Below are 20526 nucleotides of genomic sequence, written 5' to 3' on the forward strand. Positions count from 1 at the left end.
ATGTCTGTATGTCTCTCTCTCTCTCTCTCTCTCTCTCTCTCTCTCTCTCTCTCTCTCTCTCTTTTCCTTTTCCTTCTTTTTCTGCTTTTTTTGTGTCTTTTCCATTTCTTTGTTTGGTCTTGTACTTATTTTGTTGCTCATTTCCTTTATTTGTTTTCTTCTTTATTATTTCTTCTCCTCCTCGTCGTCATCCTCCTCCTCCAACTCCAACTCCTCTCCTCTCTTCTCTTCTCTTCTCTCTCTCTCTCACACACACACACACACACACACACACACACACAAGGTAGTCATTCCAGTATACAAGAAATCACGAAGGAAAACTAGAAGACGCAGCGAAAGATTTCAACGCGCGCCTCCCAGTCTTGCCAATGTAGCGTGACACCCTCGGAAAAAAAATACCACCGCCACCTGTTATTATTTTTTCTCTTCTTCTTTTCCCCTCCAACCTTGTCTTCGTTCTTGTTTCTGTCGGATGTTTTATTATTTGTTTTGTTTTGCTTTGGTTTGCTCGGTGAAAATATCCTGGTGTTTTGTTTTTTCGATTCGTAAGACTTTGTTGCTATCTACATTTTTTTTTTAGTTGATGTTATTTTCATTGTTATTGCCATTATTATTTCTGTTGTTGTTGTTGTTTTCTTCATCTTATTATTAGTATTAGTATTGATAAACTGCTTCACTTTTTGTTGGTCTTACGTTTAAATTCGAAATAAAACTTGTAATGTAGAAAACCTGTGAGTCAACAAAAAAAAAAGAGGCGGAGGAAAAGTTGCAAGAAGAAAAAGAGGAGGAGGAGGAGGAGGAGGATAACACAGTACTCAGTCTCCCCCCCCCCCCTCCCCTTCAACAGCTGCTTCATTTAAAGTCTGTATGAACATTGTAATATCAACTTTATTTTATGTACAAATAGACAAGGCATTAGTATACACAGGAATAATATACAAGTGTACAAAAATATCTGGCTATGTATATATAAAGTGTGTATGGTATGTACATGTTTGTCATGAGTGGGTAAGAAAATAATCACATACAGTTTTAAGAGAAAAATAGTTTGTCTAAAAGAGAGAACATTCAGCCACTCACACTGCACAGTGAAAGGAGTGGAGTCGATTTTGTATCACAGTTCAGTAAGAATGAAAGCAGTGTCGACTAAATTTCTTGTTACGAATAAGATAATTTGTCACATTTTCAATTTCAGTGGATTCTGGAGCGGCTAGCAATAAGAGAAACATTGACAAAACTGAGGCAAAGTAAAACATGTCGGTACTTTGAGCATGAGGAGGAGGCCAAAAAATTGTCACATTTAATCCTTAAATGCAAACAATATTTTTTTGTGACGCGTCTGCAAACAATGGGTGAATTTAACCCAATATTAAGAAAATGAAAAAAAAATAGTTACTCTTACTATTTATCAAATCCAAAACCAAAGTATGAAAATACAACTTTCACTTCATTTACAAGCAAAATATAAACACCGTACAAAAAAAAAAAGTTATTATTATTTTGTTTTGAAAGTAAGAACAAAAAATAACATTATTCGGCAATGATTGAACCTTAACTTCCCTAACACAGTAAATATTGGCTCCAAGGACAACAGCTACGACAGCGATTGTTGTTGGTCCTTGGAGACACGCTGGCTGCCTCACAACCCTTACGGTGAATTTCACGTAATATTTGCAATTGTCACTTCCCCTCGATTGAGTGCAAACATTGGGTGAAATTGACCGCAATCATGAATAACACTCAAAATATGGGAGAAAGAAAATGCCCACTACCTCTCACGGCAAGAGGCTACGGGGAACTGAAAATGCGTGAAGGGCAGCTGCGTAGCCTTCCTTATCACTTGTAAACAGAAGGGAGACAAACACCTGCGGTGAATTTCATCCAGTGTTCGCATTCCAGGGTTAAGAAAGACCAAGAGCAATTTCAATGGATGCTGGAGCTGCTAGGAACTAGAGAAACATTAACAAAAGTAAGATAAAATAAAACATGTCAATACTTTGAGCATGAGAAGGAGGAGGCCGAGGAAAATGAGATCTGTAGTCAAACGAAAACAACACGAGAGCATAAGATTTGACACAGTTACAGAAGCAGCATTAATGAACAGGTCAAGAGAGGTAAAGACCGCAAAATATGTATATAAAAAAGTTATATTCACACTTAAATTAACATAAAAACTGGACTATCACAGAAAAAGTCAAAATCATCATAAGAATCATCATGTAAGTAGTTTTAGAATGACAAGGGTGAGGAATAGAAGGAGAGCATGTGGCAAGTAACGGTAAAAGAAATACATGCGTAGAAACAAAAATAATGTCGTCAGTATTACCACCTAAGAGTTGAGAGGTAGAGGAAAACATGTAGTAAGTAGCAGAAAAGATGTATATTAATAATGCAATAATAAAAAAAGACTGTCATCACTTAAGTATTAGGAGTACTACAAGTGTTATGAGGAAGAGGAGGGCGTGTGTGGGGGCGAGGGGCAGGCGGGCGTGGCTGACGTAGAAGCCGTGGCACTGGGCGGGCTGGAGGGCTCGCCTCGCCTGCAGGGAGTCGCTGGTGCCGATGCAGACGCGGTACCTGAAGGAAGAGTGGAGAGTTCAATCCTCTATACATTAGAATAGGAAGAGAGCGGAAAGGGTTCAATTATCTATACATAGGAATTGGAAGAGGACTGAAGGGTTCAATTCTCTATAGTGGAGTTTTTAATACGTTAAAAATAGGTTGAGTGATTATTATTAGAGGTATTTTTCTCTTAATATTTAGAGGAAGGGTTCTATTCCCTATAGGTGGAACTCAATTCTAATCATTGTTAATAAAGAAAATTACACGTGAAAAAGTGAAGTTATTATGACTTCTGATGTGAAGAGAATGGAACATGAAGATATGAAGACAAAAAATAAAACAAAAAACAAAACTAAAAGGAAATTATTGTTAACAGGACTACACTTGATATGATTGAACTGAAAGAGCTTGTGCTGAGGTGGGAGGGAAAGAAAGAGTTCATTTACTTATTCCGTAGGATTGTATTGAAAGGTGTTTGCCAATTATTCTGTAATATAAACAAAAAGACTTCAACCCACGCATTGCAGTCTTGCCAATGTAACGTGACACCTGAAGAAAACGAAAAAATAATATACCACACACTCACCTTCCTCGGGGTACATCGGGGAACTTCTCTCGTCTGCTGCTGTAGGAGAGGGGGCTGGAGGCGACCTGTTTCCCGGAGGTCATGTTGTACACTGTCACGTTGAACCCACCGATGTCCTCCCGTGTTGTGACATACCAAGACACGTCCAACTTCTCGAGGCTGTCCGGGCGGTCCCCAATGAGCCGGAAACGTAGATCCGGATTCACCTGTGCAAATGGAAAGGTGTTTAAGGGATAAGTTATTGAGGTGTTGCCGTAGTGGGTGATTTTTTTTCTTCTCATGTTTAGTTTCATTGTTCCGGTCCCATTTAAATTCCTACACCTGAATATACACATAGCATTGGAAAGGTGTTTATAATGAATCATGTGTGGAGGTGTTGTCAGGCATTGAGTCATTTGTTTCAGAGAAGGTAAAATAGACCATCAAGATTCCTTTCTGACAGTACTGGGGAATTGTTTGTGATGAGTCAGGCGTATACAGGTGTTGTCAGGTCTTGAGTCATTTGTTTCAGAGCAGGTAAATTAGAACATCCAGATTGCCTTGTGATAGCACTGGGGAGGTGTTTGTGATGAGCCAGGTGTGTAGGTGTTGTCAGGTGTTAAGTCATTTGTTTTGGATTGCGTTATGTATGTTTAGCTCCACTGTTAGATGTTGTGTTATCTCTATTCTCTACCCCATAGAGAGGAGATATGGAAAGGTGTTTATGATGTCAGTTGTATATAGGTCTTGTCAGGTGTTGAGTCATTTGTTTCAGAGCAGGTAAAATAGAACATCCAGATTGCCTTGTGATAGCACTGGAAAGGTGTTTGTGATGAGTCAGTTGTATATAGGTGTTGACATGTGTTGAGTCATTTGTTTTGGATTGCGTTATTTTTGTTTAGCCCCTCTGTTCCTTTCCGTTTCTTTTCCCTTTATCTCCCCTGCAATTTCCCTTTCTCTTCCCGTTTTCTTGTTATTCCCCTTTCCCTTCCCTTGCCGTTTCTCTTCCTTTTCGTTCTTTCTGTTTCCCTTTCCCTTCTCTTCCCTTCATTATCACTTTCCCTTCCCCTTCTCTTCCGTTTCCTCTTCGCTTCGTGTGTTATCTCTACTCCATAAAGAGGAGATATGGGAAGGTGTTTACGATGAGTCAGGTGTGTCGGTGTTGACATGTGTTGAGTCATTTGTTTTGAATTGCTTTATGTATGTTTAGCTCCACTGTTATAAGCTGTATTATCTCTACCCCATAAAGAGGAGACATGGGAAGGTGTTTATGATGAGTCAGGTGTGTAGGTGTTGCCATGTGTTGAGTCATCTGTTTAGGATTGTATTGGATAGATTTAGCCCCTCTGTTAGAAGCTGTGTTATCTCTACGCCATAAACATAAGAGATATGCATATGGCTTCCTCTTTATCTGCATATCCGGGTTCCTGTGGATTAGTGTAGTCCATAGAAGAGGGTTTAGATCCGTGACAACTGAGGGAAAACTTGAATAGTGTGAAAAGGGAATTGGATTGTGTTGCAAGGTGTCGAATCATGTAAGAGGTTATAAGAGAGCTTGTTAGGATGTCTAGAAGGGGTTTTGAGCCTTAGAATCTGTGTTTGTCTGTGTTGGATCATGTAAGAAAGTATAAGGTTGGTATTATAAAACATCAGCCATTTCTAAAGGTCAAAAAGGGAGTCAGTCGGGCTCCAATGAGTGTTTCTTCAGATTTATGGTACAGAAGAAGACTCACACTACCACCAGGGTCATAAAACTACCCCTGGAAATGCCCGCCACTCCTACGAAAGCCTTGTCAAATATGTGTTCTTAGGCGGCGATTTGTCTTGTAATACGACCCTAAGAGTGTTTGTTAGTGTGTCTGTGATGTGTGTTTGTTTGTTTTTGGAAGGCGTTGGATCATGTAAGAGGTCATAAGAGGTTTCGTTAATGAGCCTGGAAGGAATATTGAGGCTTGGAATTTGTTTTGCGTCTGTGTTGGAAGGTGCTGGATCATATAAAAGGGTATAAGAGCGTTTGTTACTATGTCTGTGATGTGTGTTTGTCTGTTTTTGGAAGGCGTTGGATCATGTAAGAAAATAAAAGAGGGTTCGTTAATGAGCCAGGAAGGAATATTGAGGCTTGGAATTTGTTTTGCGTCTGTGTTGGAAGGTGCTGGATCATATAAGAAGGTATAAGAGCGTTTGTTACTGTGTCTGTGGTGTGTGTTTGTCTGTTTTTGGAAGGCGTTGGATCATGTAAGAGGTATAATAGGCTTTGTTAGTGTGCCTGAAAGGGATGTTGAGGCTTGGAATATGTGTTTGTCTGTTGAAAGTGGTGTTGGATCATTTAAGAAGGTATAAAAGTCTTTAGTGTGTCATAAATGTGTGTTTGTGTGTTTTTGGAAGAAGTTGGACCATATATAAGAGGGTTGTTTAGTGTGTTTGGAAGGGTTGTTAAGGCTTGGAATGTGGGTTTGTCTGTTTAGAAAGGTGTTGGATCATGTAAGAAGGTATAAAAGTCTTTAGTGTGTCATGAATGTGTGTTTGTCTGTTTTTGGAAAGTGTTAAATCGTTTGTGTGATTGGAAGTGATATTGCAGCTTTAAATGTGTGTTTGTTTGTGTTGGATTGGAGAGTGTTGAAAGAGTGTGAGGGAATAGAAGACCAGAGAGCAAGAAAGCACATTGAATTTCCCCACCTGGTATAGATCGTCAGCCCGTCGCTCATCACTACACCGCAGCTCCTCCTCGGATATGAAGGGCAGGGCGCGGCCGGCGAGGTGCAGGGGCTGGGCGCACACTATATCCTGCCACTCCTCAGACCCCAGCCAGGTGTCCAGCCACGCCCGGATCCTCCTGAGGCTGCAGTCACACTCGACGGGATTGTTTGAGTACTTGACGACCGTCCCGTTGGTCACCCGCGGCACAAACACCTCATAGTACACGTGGAGGTTGTTGTTTCGAAGGTCCAAGTAGGTGAGATTTTCGTTTGACATGAGGACAGGCGCCGGGACAGATATGAGGTGGTTGTTCTGAAGGTAGACCTCACGCAGGGCTTTCCCTCTCCCGAAGACGCTGTTCCCCAAGGCCTCAAGGTCGTTGTAGGAGAGATCGAGCACCTCCAGCTGCGTGAGGTTGCCTATGACGCTCGGCCTGATGGTGTTAACGATATTGTGCGAGATGTTGAGCTTCCTCACCTTCTGCAGGCCGATGAGGAGGTTCTTGTGCAGGACTGGCATCGTGTTGTAGCTCATGTCCACCGTCTGCACGTTGTAAGGAATCCACTTGTGGTACGGGAACATCTTCTTAGACACAGTGCCGAACTGGTTGTGGGACACGTTGATGTGGCGGATGGACAGCAGGTCGTCGAGGAGGCCATTCGTGTCGTTGTCGATCTTTTTGAGGAAGTTGTGCGAGAGGTCAATACTCTGCATGGACACACACCCGCGGAACGCCTCGTTGGGGATGTGGTTCAGGGCATTATGAGAGAGGTTGAGCGTCAGCAGCTGCAGGAGACCCTCGAACGACTGCTTGCTGATGTTGGTCATGCCGTTGTGGGAGAGAGACAGCTCGAACACCACCGGGAGCCGACCGAAGGCGCCGCGGGTCAGGTTCATGATCTTGTTATGGTCGAGGTAAATGTACTGGATGGTCTGCATCTCCGCGAAGGCCTGCCAGGGGGGGACCGTGATGGAGTTGTTCCGGAGCTTCAAAATACGCAGCGAGTTGAGGTGACGGAACGACCCGCCTTCGAGGGAGTCTCCGAGGTGGTTGCTGTCTAGATCCAGGTAGAGAAGGGCGTTCATCTGTGGCCAGGTGAGCCCCGACTTGATCTCGGAGATGTTGTTGTGTTGCAGGTGAAGATAGTTTAGGGACTGTGGGATGAGAGGGATGGTGTCGATATTGTTGTTACTGAGGAAGAGCTCTCGCAGCGACACCAGGTTGGCGAACATGGCACGGGCGATCTTGTTGATGTTATTGTGCGACATGTCCAGCCAAAGGAGCGTCGGAAGGGTGCCAAAGATGCTGCCAGAGAGTTCGGTCATGTTGTTGTAGCTGAAGTCCATGTTCCGGATAGAGAAGAGGTTGGCGAACACACTCCGGTCAATCTTGTTGAGTCGGTTGTGGCTGAAGTCGAGCGTGTGAAGTTCGTAAAGTTTCGGGAACGTCTTTCTCGGGATATGCTCCAGTCGGTTGTACGTGAAATTGGCGATTTTCACCCCCGAGAACTGGAAGGGAATATCGGCTAGCGTGGAAATATTATTGAACTGCAAACGAAGGTCGGTCATGTAACTGTGGGTCCCGGGGAAGGCCTCTTTGGGGATCTTGCTGATGTTGTTATGAGAGAGGTCCAGGATGGTGATGTTCCGCGTGTTGACAAAGGCGTCCTCCTCGAAGGTACTGATCTGGTTGTGGCTGATGTTGATGGCCACGAGGAACAGGTCCACGAAGGCGTTACTCTTGATGGTGTGGATCTGGTTCTCGGCCAAGTTAATCTCCTCGCAGTACTCGAAGTTCACGAAGACCCGCCCATCCACGATCTTGAGCTTGTTCCGCGCCAAGTCGATGGTTCCGATCCGCCGTATGTTGCCGAATGCTCCTCGACCCACCTGAGGGAGGGAGAGGTAGAGTGAGTGAGTGAGTAACCATCGCCTCAAGCCATCTAAAGGGGAGTAAGGGAGAGGGAGGGAGAGAGGTAAGGAGTTAGTGAGTGACCATCGCCTGTCATACACAAAGTTATAGTGCATATTCCTGAGTGTATTGGCACCTCAGTTCACATGTTAGAATAGCCTCCCGTAGAAGTTGCTGGGCTTTTTATGGACTGTTTCGTAATGTTAGTGATTGTTTTACACGACCTCTTCACCTTGAATTAAAAAGTCACCAATGAAAACCCTGTGGACATAAACATAATAGTTGTAAGGGAATCCGATCCAATTAAGAATATGGACCGATGCTCTTTCCTTCCCACATTTGCTCCCTTTCACACATAACCTCTTGTTCTCCCTTCCACATAGAACCCGTCACCCCTTCCACCATCGCTCCACCCACGCACACAACCCTTTCATTCCCTCCATCCTGCCACTCATCCCTTATCCCTCCCTTCCACACCCACCCACCACCTCTTTTCGCCTCAACCCTCACATCCAAACTCATCTCATCCCTTCCCATCCACCCTTCCACTCGTTTCCATTCCCCCTCCCACATACAAACCATCACCCTTTCACACGCACACAACCCTTCCACACACAACCCAATACCCCCTTCCACCATTCCTTCACCCTTCCCCCTTTACCCTCACCCCTTACATTCCCCTCCACCCACATCCCATCCCACCCCCTTCACCCTCCCCAAAACTCACCGTCGTAATCTGGTTGTCACTCAGGTACAGCCGTCGCATAAAGCGCATGGATCTGAAGGTGCGGGAGTCGATCTTGGTGAGTTGGTTGTGGGAGAGACTCAGCCAGCCGAGCACCTGGTTGCGGGCGAAGGGGTTCCGGCCGAAGTTGTTAATAGCGTTGTGGGACATGTTGCACCAGGTGAGCTGATTGAGGTCCTGCAGGTGATGGGGTAAAGGGTTGAAGTGCCGTTGTTGTTGTGGAAGAAGAGAGAGAAGAAGGGAAGGGAAGTTAGGTGTTAGGTGTGGTATGGGTTAGTGGTGGTGGCATGAATGAAGAATGATAGGTGTTGTATGGGTTAGTGGTAGTGGTTGTGGTAGAGTATGGAAGAATGGTAGCTGTGGTATGGGAGAGTGGTGGTGGAGGAAGAGAGGGAGAGGAGAGTAAGAGAATGGAAGAATGTTAGAAGCTATGATATGGGTTAGTGATGATGGTTGTGAAGAAGGGAAGAGAATGAAAGAAATAGATAATAGAAGGGCAAGAGAGGTGGTTGTGTGCAAGGATAGATGAGTGGAAGGGATGAAGAAAAGGGCGTGCGTAGAAGGGAGGAGGAGAGGAGGAGGTTGCATGTGAAAGGGAACAAATGTGGAAAGGGCACGTGTTTGAATTCTAACAAGTGTGTGTAGAAGAGAGTTAACGTTTCGGGTTGAATAATAATTGCAGTGGTGTTGGAGAAGTGAGAGAAGACTAGGCGGAGAAGGAGGTGGTGGTAGTGGTGATTGTAGTGGTGGTTAAGGAGGAAAAATAAAGGAGAAAGCAGAGTAGATTGAGAGAGAGTAGATAGTTATGTTGATAGTAGAAGTAGAAGCCTGGTGCTACTACTACTACTACTACTACTACTACTACTACTACTACTACTACTACTACTACTACTACTACTACCACTTTCATTACCACTGGAACACATGACTTACCCAACACACACACACACACACACACACCTGTCTTCACCTCACCTGAAAGTACTTGGGGTCGAGTTTGTTGAAGCTGTTGTGGGAGAGATCGAGCACCTTCACGTTCCTCTTCCCTTTGAACACTCCGTTGGGGATCTGCTTGAGTTGGTTGAAGCTCAGGTCGATCTTCTTCAGGTTGGGCATCCCCTGTTGAGAAGAGGCATGGGTGAGGGGAGGCATTGATTTATTGGATATGCAGTCTTGCCGCCACAGCAACAGTGATCATATGGCGTTGAGAAAGATAGTGGGAGGCGATTATTATGATTATTTTTTTACGGCAAAGGAGACAACACAAGGGCACACACAAAAAAGGAAACAACAATAAGAAAAAAAAAACCCGCTACTCGCTGCTCTTGTAAATAATCCGAAGAGGTGGCCGAAAGAGCAGTCAGTTACGTGAGAAGAGGTGTCCTGATACTATTCATTTATTTATTTATTGTGTAGTAGAGGAAGGAGCTCAAGGGAATAAATAGAAACAAAATGAACTGATGATTTGAAAGGGTTGTTAAGGTGTGTTTTGGAAAGGACTGTGTGTTTGTTTGTCATGGATTGGGCGTATATGTGGTCAGAGGGGAAAAGATGTTCATTGCAAGGTAGAAAGGTGAGATATTGAGAGGTAGTATGGAGGGGGTTCAGGTAAGGACGGTGTTACATTAAGATTAGAGGATTGTACAGTTACACACACACACACACACACACTCCCCTCCCCCTACACCCCCCCCCCCCCACTTCCCCCCACATACCCACCTGGAAGGACCCCCCGTGGATGTTCTTGAGACTACAGTTAGTGAGGTGCAGGATGACCAGCCCGTTGAGTCCTTCGAGGGCGGCGGAGTGCAAGGTGGTCAGGTTTGCATCCTTCACGTCCAGGAGCTGAGGGGAAAAGGTCAAGGTCAGCTTAAGGGGAGAAGGGGGAGACTGAGGAAAAAAATAAAAAAGTAAGAATGTTATTAGAAGAAGGGAGATGATGGGTAGGGACAAAAGGGAGAGGAATAAAGGGTGGATGAGAATGTAGAAGAGAAAAGTAAGGAAGGGAGACGAACATTATAATAAGAAGAAAGAGAGAATAGGGGGAGGGAGGATAAAATAAAGAAGTAATGATGTTATTAAAGAAAGATGAGAAGTGATAAAAGGAAGAGAAATAAAGGTGGATGAGAAGAGAGAAGAGAATATAGAAAAGTGAAGATATGTTTGAAGGAAAGGGACGGAGATTATAAGAAGAGATGAAAAGGAATAGGGGAAGGGACAAGGGGAATAAAGAAAGGATGATGTAATAGATAAATAAGGATGTGTTATAATTGAGGGAAGGAGGGGTACGAGAAACAGGGAAAAAATAAGGGGAACAATAAAAAGACAGGAAATAAGGGATAAAGTAAATAAGTAAAGGGAATAAAAGAGGAATAAGCTAATAGAGAAACAAGGATGTATTAGCAGAAGGAAGTGGATGGAGGTGATGATGGAGGACAAAGGGAGGAAATAAGGGAAGTAAAGGGAGGGGAAGGGAAGAGGACGAGAAATAAGAAGTGAGGAAATACGCACTAATAGAAAGGAAAACAGATGATAACAAAGGACAAGCAGGGAGAGGTAAGGTTTTCCCTTCATCGTCTCTTCTGATTTTTTTTTGTCTGTTTTAAATTTTTCTTTTCTTCTATTTTTCTCGGTATACTTTGTTTGGTTTTCAACTTTTTTTTCTTTTATTTTCTCTGTTTCTGCTTTTCGTTTCGTTTCTTTCTTATTCGTTTTGCATTCTTTTTTTTTTTCTTTTTTGCTGATTCTGGTCTGATTTGCATTTCCTGCTACACACACACACACACACACAAACACACACTACCCTCGCCAATTACCTGCAACACCGCAGTTTACGCGGCTGCAACCTCCTCGTCCTGATCCTCCTCCTCCTCCTCCTTCCCCTCCTCCTCCTCCTCCACCTCCTCCTCCTCCTCCTTCCCCTCCTCCTCCTCCTCCACCTCCACCTCCTCCTCCTCCGTACATACGCCGGGGACAAAACAATGTTACACTCGCTTAGACTTCTTCTCTCCCTCCTACACCTCTCCTCTTCTCATCTGCCAGTTCTTTAGTCTTTTCTTTCTCCCTCCCTCCCTCCCTCCTCTCCTTTAGCAGTGATTCTTCGTCCTCGCCTCTTCTTTCACTCTAAATCCTTTCTCCCTTCCTCTCAATCTCCCTCCTTTCCTCCTTCTCTCCCTCCCATCTCTCATTTCCCAGTGGTTTTTCCTCATCCTCCTCTCACTCTCATTGCTTTCTTCCTTCCTTCCTCCCTGACGTCCCTCCCTACGGTTCCCTCACACACCTGCTCCTCACACACCTGTCCTGGTTAGTTAGTTACCTCTTTGCTACCTGGCTGGTTGCTGCTTTGAAACTTAAGATGCCATAAGTTAACGTCGCCAAAACGAGGAAGTTTGTTATTATTTTTTCTTCTTCTTTCGCTCTTCTTTTGTAGTTTGTATGAGTGTTTCCGTCTCTCTCTCTCTCTCTCTCTCTCTCTCTCTCTCTCTCTCTCTCTCTCTCTCTCTCTCTCTCTCTCTCTCTCTCTCTCTCTCTCTCTCTCTCTCTCTCTCTCTCTCTCTCTCTCTCTCTCTCTCTCTCTCTCTCTCTCTCTCTCTCTCTCTCTCTCTCTCTCTCTCTCTCTCTCTCTCTCTCTCTCTCTCTCTCTCTCTCTCTCTCTCTCTCTCTCTCTCTCTCTCTCTCTCTCTCTCTCTCTCTCTCTCTCTCTCTCTCTCTCTCTCTCTCTCTCTCTCTCTCTCTCTCTCTCTCTCTCTCTCTCTCTCTCTCTCTCTCTCTCTCTCTCTCTCTCTCTCTCTCTCTCATCTCTTCTCCACCAGCATCCACCGTCCCCACACAACCACCACCACCACCACCACCGCCGCCTTCACTCCACCTCACCTTCAAATAAACATTACCATCCTACTTCACACAACCTTCTGATCAAAGGTTTTCCTACAATTTATAATTCATCTGTGTCTTCAGCTGCTTATCTTTTCAGTATCGCCACCTGCGTCTCGAGGGTGAGCGCTAGTCCCACGGCCGACCGCCTCGCCGAGACCTCCAGTTCTCCCCACGAGCAGATCCAGCCTGAGGTGGAGGCGTCGCGTCTGCTTCCCGTCCGTCCCGCAGCTGAGACACACGCACGATGAAGGGTCTTGTAAGGCGTGGTCCCAGTGACTCCCGTGTGCTTTCTGCGGCATTTTGACTACGCGTAGATACTTGAAGCTCACGGGGCACTCCGATATTGCGCTGTCTAAGCCCTCTGCAAGACTCCCTGATGGTTTCGACACCACCAGCGTTACTCCCCATCGCTGGCACACCGATTATGACACCACCAGCGTTATTCCCCCATCGCTGGCACACCGATTATGACACCACCAGCGTTACTCCCCATCGCTGGCACACCGATTATGACACCACCAGCGTTACTCCCCATCGCTGGCACACCGATTATGACACCACCAGCGTTACTCCCCATCGCTGGCACACCGATTATGACACCACCAGCGTTACTCCCCATCGCTGGCACACCGATTATGACACCACCAGCGTTACTCCCCATCGCTGGCACACCGATTATGACACCACCAGCGTTACTCCCCATCGCTGGCTCACCGACTATGACATCGTCAGCGTTGCCCCCACATCGCTGGCTCACCGACTATGACATCGTCAGCGTTGCCCCCACATCGCTGGCTCACCGACTATGACATCGTCAGCGTTGCCCCCACATCGCTGGCTCACCGACTATGACATCGTCAGCGTTGCCCCCACATCGCTGGCTCACCGACTATGACATCGTCAGCGTTGCTCCCACATCGCTGGCTCACCGACGATGACATCGTCAGCGTTGCTTCACATCGCTGGCTCACGGACTATGACATCGTCAGCGTTGCTTCACATCGCTGGCTCACCGACTGTGACATCAACGGCGTAGTTCCAATATCGCCGGTTCACCAAACTTGACACCTTAACGATATTTCTCAACCATGCCCAGTACACTGGGATCACTTCGGAGTCGCTCTTTTGAACAGTAGCGGTGTTTGTGATACTCGAAGTCGGTTACTCATTAACGCACACACAAACACCCCTGACTACAGACTCCTCGTACAGAGGGAATTTCTCAACCATGCCCAGTACACTGGGATCACTTCGGAGTCGCTCTTCTGAACAGTAGCGGTGTTTGTGATACTCGAAGTCGGTTACTCATTAACGCACACACAAACACCCCTGACTACAGACTCCTCTTACAGAGGTAATTTCTCAACCATGCCCAGTACACTGGGATTACTTCGGAGTCGCTCTTCTGAACAGTAGCGGTGTTTGTGATACTCGAAGTCGGTTACTCATTAACGCACACACAAACACCCTGACTACAGACTCCTGGTACAGACAGAATTTCTCAACCATGCCCAGTACACTGGGATCACTTCGGAGTCGCTCTTCCGAACCGTAGCGGGGTTTGTGTTTCTCGAAGTCGGTTACTCATTAACGCACACACAAACACCCCTGACTACAGACTCCTGGTACAGACGACCACAGAAAAGCACCAATTTAACGATACTTCTCAACCATGCCCAGTACACTGGGATCACCTCGGAGTCGCTCTTCTGAACAGTAGCGGTGTTTGTGATACTCGAAGTCGGTTACTCATTAACGCACACACAAACACACCTGACTACAGACTCCTCGTACAGAGGGAATTTCTCAACCATGCCCAGTACACTGGGATCACTTCGGAGTCGCTCTTCTGAACAGTAGCGGTGTTTGTGATACTCGAAGTCGGTTACTCATTAACGCACACACAAACACCCCTGACTACAGACTCCTAGCACAGAGGGAATTTCTCAACCATGCCCAGTACACTGGGATCACTTCGGAGTCGCTCTTCTGAACAGTAGCGGTGTTTGTGATACTCGAAGTCGGTTACTCATTAACGCACACACAAACACACCTGACTACAGACTCCTAGTACAGACGGAATTTCTCAACCATGCCCAGTACACTGGGATCACTTCGGAGTCGCTCTTCTGAACAGTAGCGGTGTTTGTGATACTCGAAGTCGGTTACTCATTAACGCACACACAAACACCCCTGACTACAGACTCCTAGCACAGAGGGAATTTCTCAACCATGCCCAGTACACTGGGATCACTTCGGAGTCGCTCTTCTGAACCGTAGCGGTGTTTGTGATACTCGAAGTCGGTTACTCATTAACGCACACACAAACACCCCTGACTACAGACACCTCGTACAGAGGGAATTTCTCAACCATGCCCAGTACACTGGGATCACTTCGGAGTCGCTCTTCTGAACAGTAGCGGTGTTTGTGATACTCGAAGTCGGTTACTCATTAACGCACACACAAACACCCCTGACTACAGACTCCTGGTACAGACGACCATAGACAAGGCCCACTTTAACGGAATTTCTCAACCATGCCCAGTACACTGGGATCACTTCGGAGTCGCTCTTCTGAACAGTAGCGGTGTTTGTGTTACTCGAAGTCGGTTACTCATTAACGCACACACAAACACCCTGACTACAGACTCCTGGTACAGACAGAATTTCTCAACCATGCCCAGTACACTGGGATCACTTCGGAGTCGCTCTTCTGAACAGTAGCGGGGTTTGTGTTTCTCGAAGTCGGTTACTCATTAACGCACACACAAACACCCCTGACTACAGACTCCTGGTACAGACGACCACAGAAAAGCACCAGTTTAACGATACTTCTCAACCATGCCCAGTACACTGGGATCACCTCGGAGTTGCTCTTCTGAACAGTAGCGGTGTTTGTGATACTCGAAGTCGGTTACTCATTAACGCACACACAAACACCCTGACTACAGACTCCTCGTACAGACAGAATTTCTCAACCATGCCCAGTACACTGGGATCACTTCGGAGTCGCTCTTCTGAACAGTAGCGGTGTTTGTGATACTCGAAGTCGGTTACTCATTAACGCACACACAAACACCCCTGACTACAGACTCCTAGCACAGATGGAATTTCTCAACCATGCCCAGTACACTGGGATCACTTCGGAGTCGCTCTTCTGAACAGTAGCGGTGTTTGTGATACTCGAAGTCGGTTACTCATTAACGCACACACAAACACCCCTGACTACAGACTCCTAGTACAGAGGGAATTTCTCAACCATGCCCAGTACACTGGGATCACTTCGGAGTCGCTCTTCTGAACAGTAGCGGTGTTTGTGATACTCGAAGTCGGTTACTCATTAACGCACACACAAACACCGCTGACTACAGACTCCTCGTACAGACGACCACAGACCACAGACAAAGACCACTTCCATCTGCCACTCCTTCACCAGGCCAGCGGGTGATTACCCAGCCCAAGGCCCTGGCTGAAGGGGCTGGTGAGGGAGGATTAGAAGCAACAGTATGGCGTCTGGGATTGCATTTCTTACATTTCTTACATTACTTAAAACCGTTTCATGTATCAGTAATTTGACCTGCAGGTATTTTTTAAAGGAAGGTTTGAGGGCGTTATGCGGTACTGGATACTCTCATAAGTAGGTCTGGGTGCGAGAGGGATTTAGGGGTCTTAATGAGCTCTGATCTCCGTCCAAGGGCACAATGCATTCAAGCTAGAAATCGAGCTAATAGGGTACTGGGATTTATTTCAAGGAGCGTAAGCAACAGAAGCCCCGAAGTCTTCCTCAAACTATATTTAGCATTAGTTAGACCTCATCTTGACTATGCGGTTCAGTTCTGGTCACCCTACTATAGAATGGATATCAAAATGTTAGAATCGGTGCAGAGGAGGATGACTAAGATGATTCAGGGGTTGAGAAACTTGCCATACGAGGAAAGACTCAAACAGTTAAACTTGCATTCTCTAGAAAGGCGAAGGGTGCGTGGAGACATGATCGAGGTTTATAAATGGATGAAGGGCTTTAATAAGGGAGACATTCATAAGGTTTTGTTGGTAAGAGAACCGGGTAGGACACGAAGTAACGGGTTTAAACTGGATAAATTCAGATTCAACAGGGACATAGGCAAAAATTGGTTTACTAACAGGGTGGTGGATGAGTGGAATAGGCTTAGCAGTCATGTGGTGAGTGCCAATACAATTGTCACATTCAAAAATAGATTAGATAAATTCATGGACAGCGATATTAGGTGGGGTTAGATACACGGGAGCTTAGGGTCAAAGGAGCTGCCTCGTACAGGCCTACCGGCCTCTTGCAGACTCCTGCGTTCTTATGTTCTTATGTTCTTATGACAGATGAAGAAGGGAAGAAGGGAAAAGGGGAGGAGGGGGAGGTGATAGAAATATTGATGCATAGAAGGGAGGAGGGGGAAATGGAAAGACGAGGGAGAGATGAGGGAAATTTTGATCCTTTGAAGGGACAGGACGCATGATAAAAATATAAATAAAGGGGAGAGGGGAAGGGGAAGATAAAGGGGGGTAAGTAGAGGTGAGAGGAAAGAGAAGGGGAAGTAAGGGAAGCGAGGGGATATAATGGAGGGGTTTTAGAGGGGTGAGCGGGGTAATAAGGGGAAGGGGGGGAGGGGTATGGAGAGGAAGTAAATAGGTAATTAGATTAATGATTCATCGGTAAACTTAAATCCCTTTAGTCTGTCAACTTTTTTTTTCTTTACTAAATATCTTCATTCCTTTAGCAAATCTTTCTTTCTTTTTTTTTATTATTATTATTTTTTATTTTTTTTGGCAAATCTTATCACTCCTAAAATTCCTCTCCTTTTAACATTTTTTTTTATTCATCGACTAACATTTTCATTCCATCGGCATTTTTTTTAGCAAACTATCAGCCTTGTAGCATTTTTTTTTTAATCCCCTTAACTCATCTTTGTCTTGTTACATTTTTCATCCTTCTAAGAACAATATTTCATTCTTTGATAAATCTTTTCATTCTTGAGCAACTTTCTTTACCCTTTTTTCCGTCTTTGACCATTTATTTTCATCCATTAAAATAAATCCTCGTCTTCTAACCTTTTTCTTTTTTCGTTCTTTTAATAAACTTCTCATTTTTTAACAGCTATTTTCATACCTTTACCAAACTTAACCTGAATAGGAACCTTTCAGCATTTCGTTACACAATTTTCCCACCTGCTCACCTATGTCTTCTAACACCTTTTACATCCCTTACTTAAAATCTTTTCCGCCCTCGTCCAAACACCTCCGGACACTCACCTTCAGGTTCTTGAGGGGCTCTAAGGCCTTGGTGGGGAGACTCTTAAGCGCCGCCCTATAGATACGGAGGACGGTGAGGGTGTTCGCGACGGGCGTGAACACCCCCTCCTCCACCTCCTCCACGGGCGTGTCCTCCAGCACCAGGTTTGTGAGCAGCACGGAGCGGAACACATCGCCGTACAGCCTCCTGATGTTACACTTGTACAGACGCAGCTCCTCAATGGGCAGCCTGATGTTAGCGAGACCCACAGCGATAGAGGCCAAGTTTGTGTTCTCGCACCGGATGAACAAACCCTTCTCGCCGCCCCCCGTGCAGTTACAGGGGAAGAAATACTTACTGGTTGGCGGGCAGGTAAATTTTGCCTCATCCTCCGCCGCCACATAGCCCCCCCACACCACCAAAAGCACCGTAACACCCACCACCGTCACACACACACCACCACCACCACCACCACCACCACTCGGCCTTGGCATATTGCTCAGTCCTTTGGTGTTTCCGCTTCTATATATCAACGTAGAGTCTCATTTTCTCGTCTTTATCGCCTCATTTCACTCCTCACGTCGCCACTGAACGCTGGAATGGGTGTGGGAAGGAAGGGTGAGCTCAGTGCGTGTTTGGGTCACTCTCTCAGGTAAGCGTTGATCTCACTCCCTCGGGACCTCACCTGTGGCTCAGACTGAACGGCAGGAAAGAAATCCGTAAGAAGGAGAAAGTGAAAGAGTTGCCAGTTCGCGCCTTTAAATCCCCTTCCTCTCCTCTCAATCCTCATCCCAAAACTCCTCGTACCATATTTTAATCCCGCCAGAATTCGTTTGCGTAGATAATTTCGTATCATCTTCAAATCTTCGTAAATAAGGAGCCATTCACGCTTTCTTTGATGAGTTTCGTTTCGTTCGTTAATCCTTTACGTTCTTTGGTAACTTCTGGTGTTGTGATGTCAGATGCTGTTGCTGTTGTTGTTGTCGTTGTTGTTTTTCCCTTTACCTGGGTGTGTACCTCTATGAGCATATATTTGATATTCCTGAGGTGTGTAATGCAAGTGAAAGGAAGGCAAGAGCTGGATACATATTCTGTTTGGTTGACTTTTGGGTTAATGAATGTGTGTGAAGTGAAGATACACGTAGATCTGGTTAGCGCAGAACTATAGATTGTATTGTTGTTGTCATTACTACTACTACTACTACCACTACTACTACTACTACTACTACTACTACTACTAGGCCTACTACTACTACTACTACTAATAATAATAATAATAATAATAATAATAATAATAATAGTCACAACAACAATAATAATAATACAATATTACTGGCATACACGTAGTTTGAAGCCAGCAAGATGGTGTGAGCGATTTTAACTCTCCACCACAAGCTGATCGCGTATACACATAGTTCAGTATACGTGCAGGAAGTGTATTTTCAAGCGTCTTTATCATTATTCACACATCCTTATGGAGAACAGACGCCGTCATGAGTATTAGCTTCATAGCCTCTATTTTTCACCAAGGCACAGTGCATGTATGTAATTCCGTGCAACACACACACACACACACACACACAGGGAGGGAGTGGCTGGTCCGCATGAAGCAGCAGGATTATTCAAGGTAAACTGCCCACATGCTCCCCCCCCCTCCTTCCCTCCTCCTTCACTCCCCTGCAAGGGCCTTTCCGTCCATCCTGTCACCGCTTCCTCCCTCCCTTTGCACCTTCCTGCCTCTCGACTGGATGGCATTGATTAACAGTAATATGCTCTGATTTTATATATATATATATATATATATATATATATATATATATATATATATATATATATATATATATATATATATATATATATATATATATATATATATATATATATATATATATATATATATATATATATATATATATATATATATATATATATATATATATATATATATATATATATATATATAAAACAAAAAAAGGAAACGCATCAGGAAACAGTAACGAAGAATATAAGAAGAAAGAAAATATCGGCCAACAGATGGTCCCTTCTAAACCAACTAATTACCGACCTAATTAGGTAGTCATGCGGCAACCAAGTGCATGTAAACAAAGTGGCCGGTGTGGCGTCAAGTCTCGTCCCCCTGATTTAGTTTGTCCCATCCTGATCTGGGCATGCGCGGGCCTTGCTATTTTGTCCATTTCATTCACCTTTGATCTTATGCTAATTTTCATGAAAAATTCCCAAATTCAAGGCTGCTATGGAACCCGTAGCTCTGCTACTATTGAATGGAGAGTATCCCATAAACCTGACCATCAATCAGAAGAAAACTGTGAGACAGAAGGACAATAATAAGATCAAAGGCAAGCTTAGTGTATTAGCTATTAGAAGACAATGAAGTGAATGAAATGGACAAAATACCAAAGCCCGCGCATGCACAGATCAGGATGGGACAAACCAAATCAGGGGAACGAAACATCGCCACACCGGCAGTGCTACGCACAAGCTCCACAGAGGAGCTGGGTCTGTTGTCACGTGAATGGTGACGAGAAGTCACATTTAGATCTAGCCGCCGTTGAGATTAATAATTGAGATCACCACAATGACGTGAACTCCTGAGGTGAATAAAATATACACACTTGCTGACGAAAGTTTTATTTTACCAGAGGTTTCGGTTTGATCTAACCAAGATAAAGAAACTCTCTTCACAGACACTGTGTGGATGCCCCCAAGCGAAGCCCTGCAGGCCATTTGAACACCTGACTCAGTGTCAGGTGTGCCATTATAATGACTCGGTGAACCAAATTACTATTACTCCGTAGTTATGGGGCAGAAGGCCTTTATTTTAGGGGAATACTGAACAATCATTTTGCTCATCCCCTTGTTAATAAAAACAAGCATGAGATTAAGTA

The 20526-nt window shown here is 45.0% G+C and overlaps 2 protein-coding genes and 1 long non-coding RNA gene across 9 annotated transcripts in view; 1 reads left to right on the forward strand and 2 right to left on the reverse strand.

The window, feature by feature from the left end:
• LOC126985420 (uncharacterized) overlaps positions 1 to 20526 on the forward strand; it is a 112667-nt gene that overhangs the window by 29474 nt on the left and 62667 nt on the right. The window lies entirely within an intron of this gene.
• LOC126985417 (protein artichoke-like) lies at positions 871 to 18712 on the reverse strand. The gene is made up of 7 exons (XM_050840259.1): positions 17641 to 18712; positions 10201 to 10326; positions 9457 to 9600; positions 8464 to 8658; positions 5804 to 7714; positions 3149 to 3354; positions 871 to 2577 (listed from the first exon to the last, which is right to left on the reverse strand). The coding sequence occupies exons 1-7, from the start codon at positions 18112 to 18114 to the stop codon at positions 2415 to 2417; spliced, it is 3219 nt and encodes a 1072-aa protein (XP_050696216.1). The 5' UTR covers positions 18115 to 18712; the 3' UTR covers positions 871 to 2414.
• LOC126985425 (uncharacterized) lies at positions 12384 to 15915 on the reverse strand. 5 transcript variants are annotated; one of them, XR_007738703.1, is made up of 4 exons: positions 15360 to 15915; positions 14705 to 15220; positions 14131 to 14564; positions 12384 to 13686 (listed from the first exon to the last, which is right to left on the reverse strand). It is a non-coding gene; the product is annotated as an uncharacterized LOC126985425 (long non-coding RNA). The 5 variants fall into 5 exon arrangements; XR_007738702.1 differs by having other exon boundaries at positions 12390 to 13686; positions 14131 to 15220; positions 15500 to 15914; XR_007738700.1 differs by having other exon boundaries at positions 12390 to 13686; positions 14131 to 15220; positions 15360 to 15914.

Source organism: Eriocheir sinensis, chromosome 59 (assembly GCF_024679095.1).
Source record: "Eriocheir sinensis breed Jianghai 21 chromosome 59, ASM2467909v1, whole genome shotgun sequence".
NCBI lineage: Eukaryota > Metazoa > Arthropoda > Malacostraca > Decapoda > Varunidae > Eriocheir > Eriocheir sinensis.

Coding starts and splice junctions, on each gene's coding strand:
- LOC126985417 (XM_050840259.1), bottom strand. CDS start 18,114: ATGCCAAGGCCGAGTGGTGGTGGTGGTGGTGGTGGTGGTGTGTGTGTG. Junction 9,601..10,200: donor TCCACGGGGGGTCCTTCCAG/GTGGGTATGTGG, acceptor TCTTCTCAACAG/GGGATGCCCAACCTGAAGAA. Junction 7,715..8,463: donor GTGACAACCAGATTACGACG/GTGAGTTTTGGG, acceptor TCCCTCCCTCAG/GTGGGTCGAGGAGCATTCGG.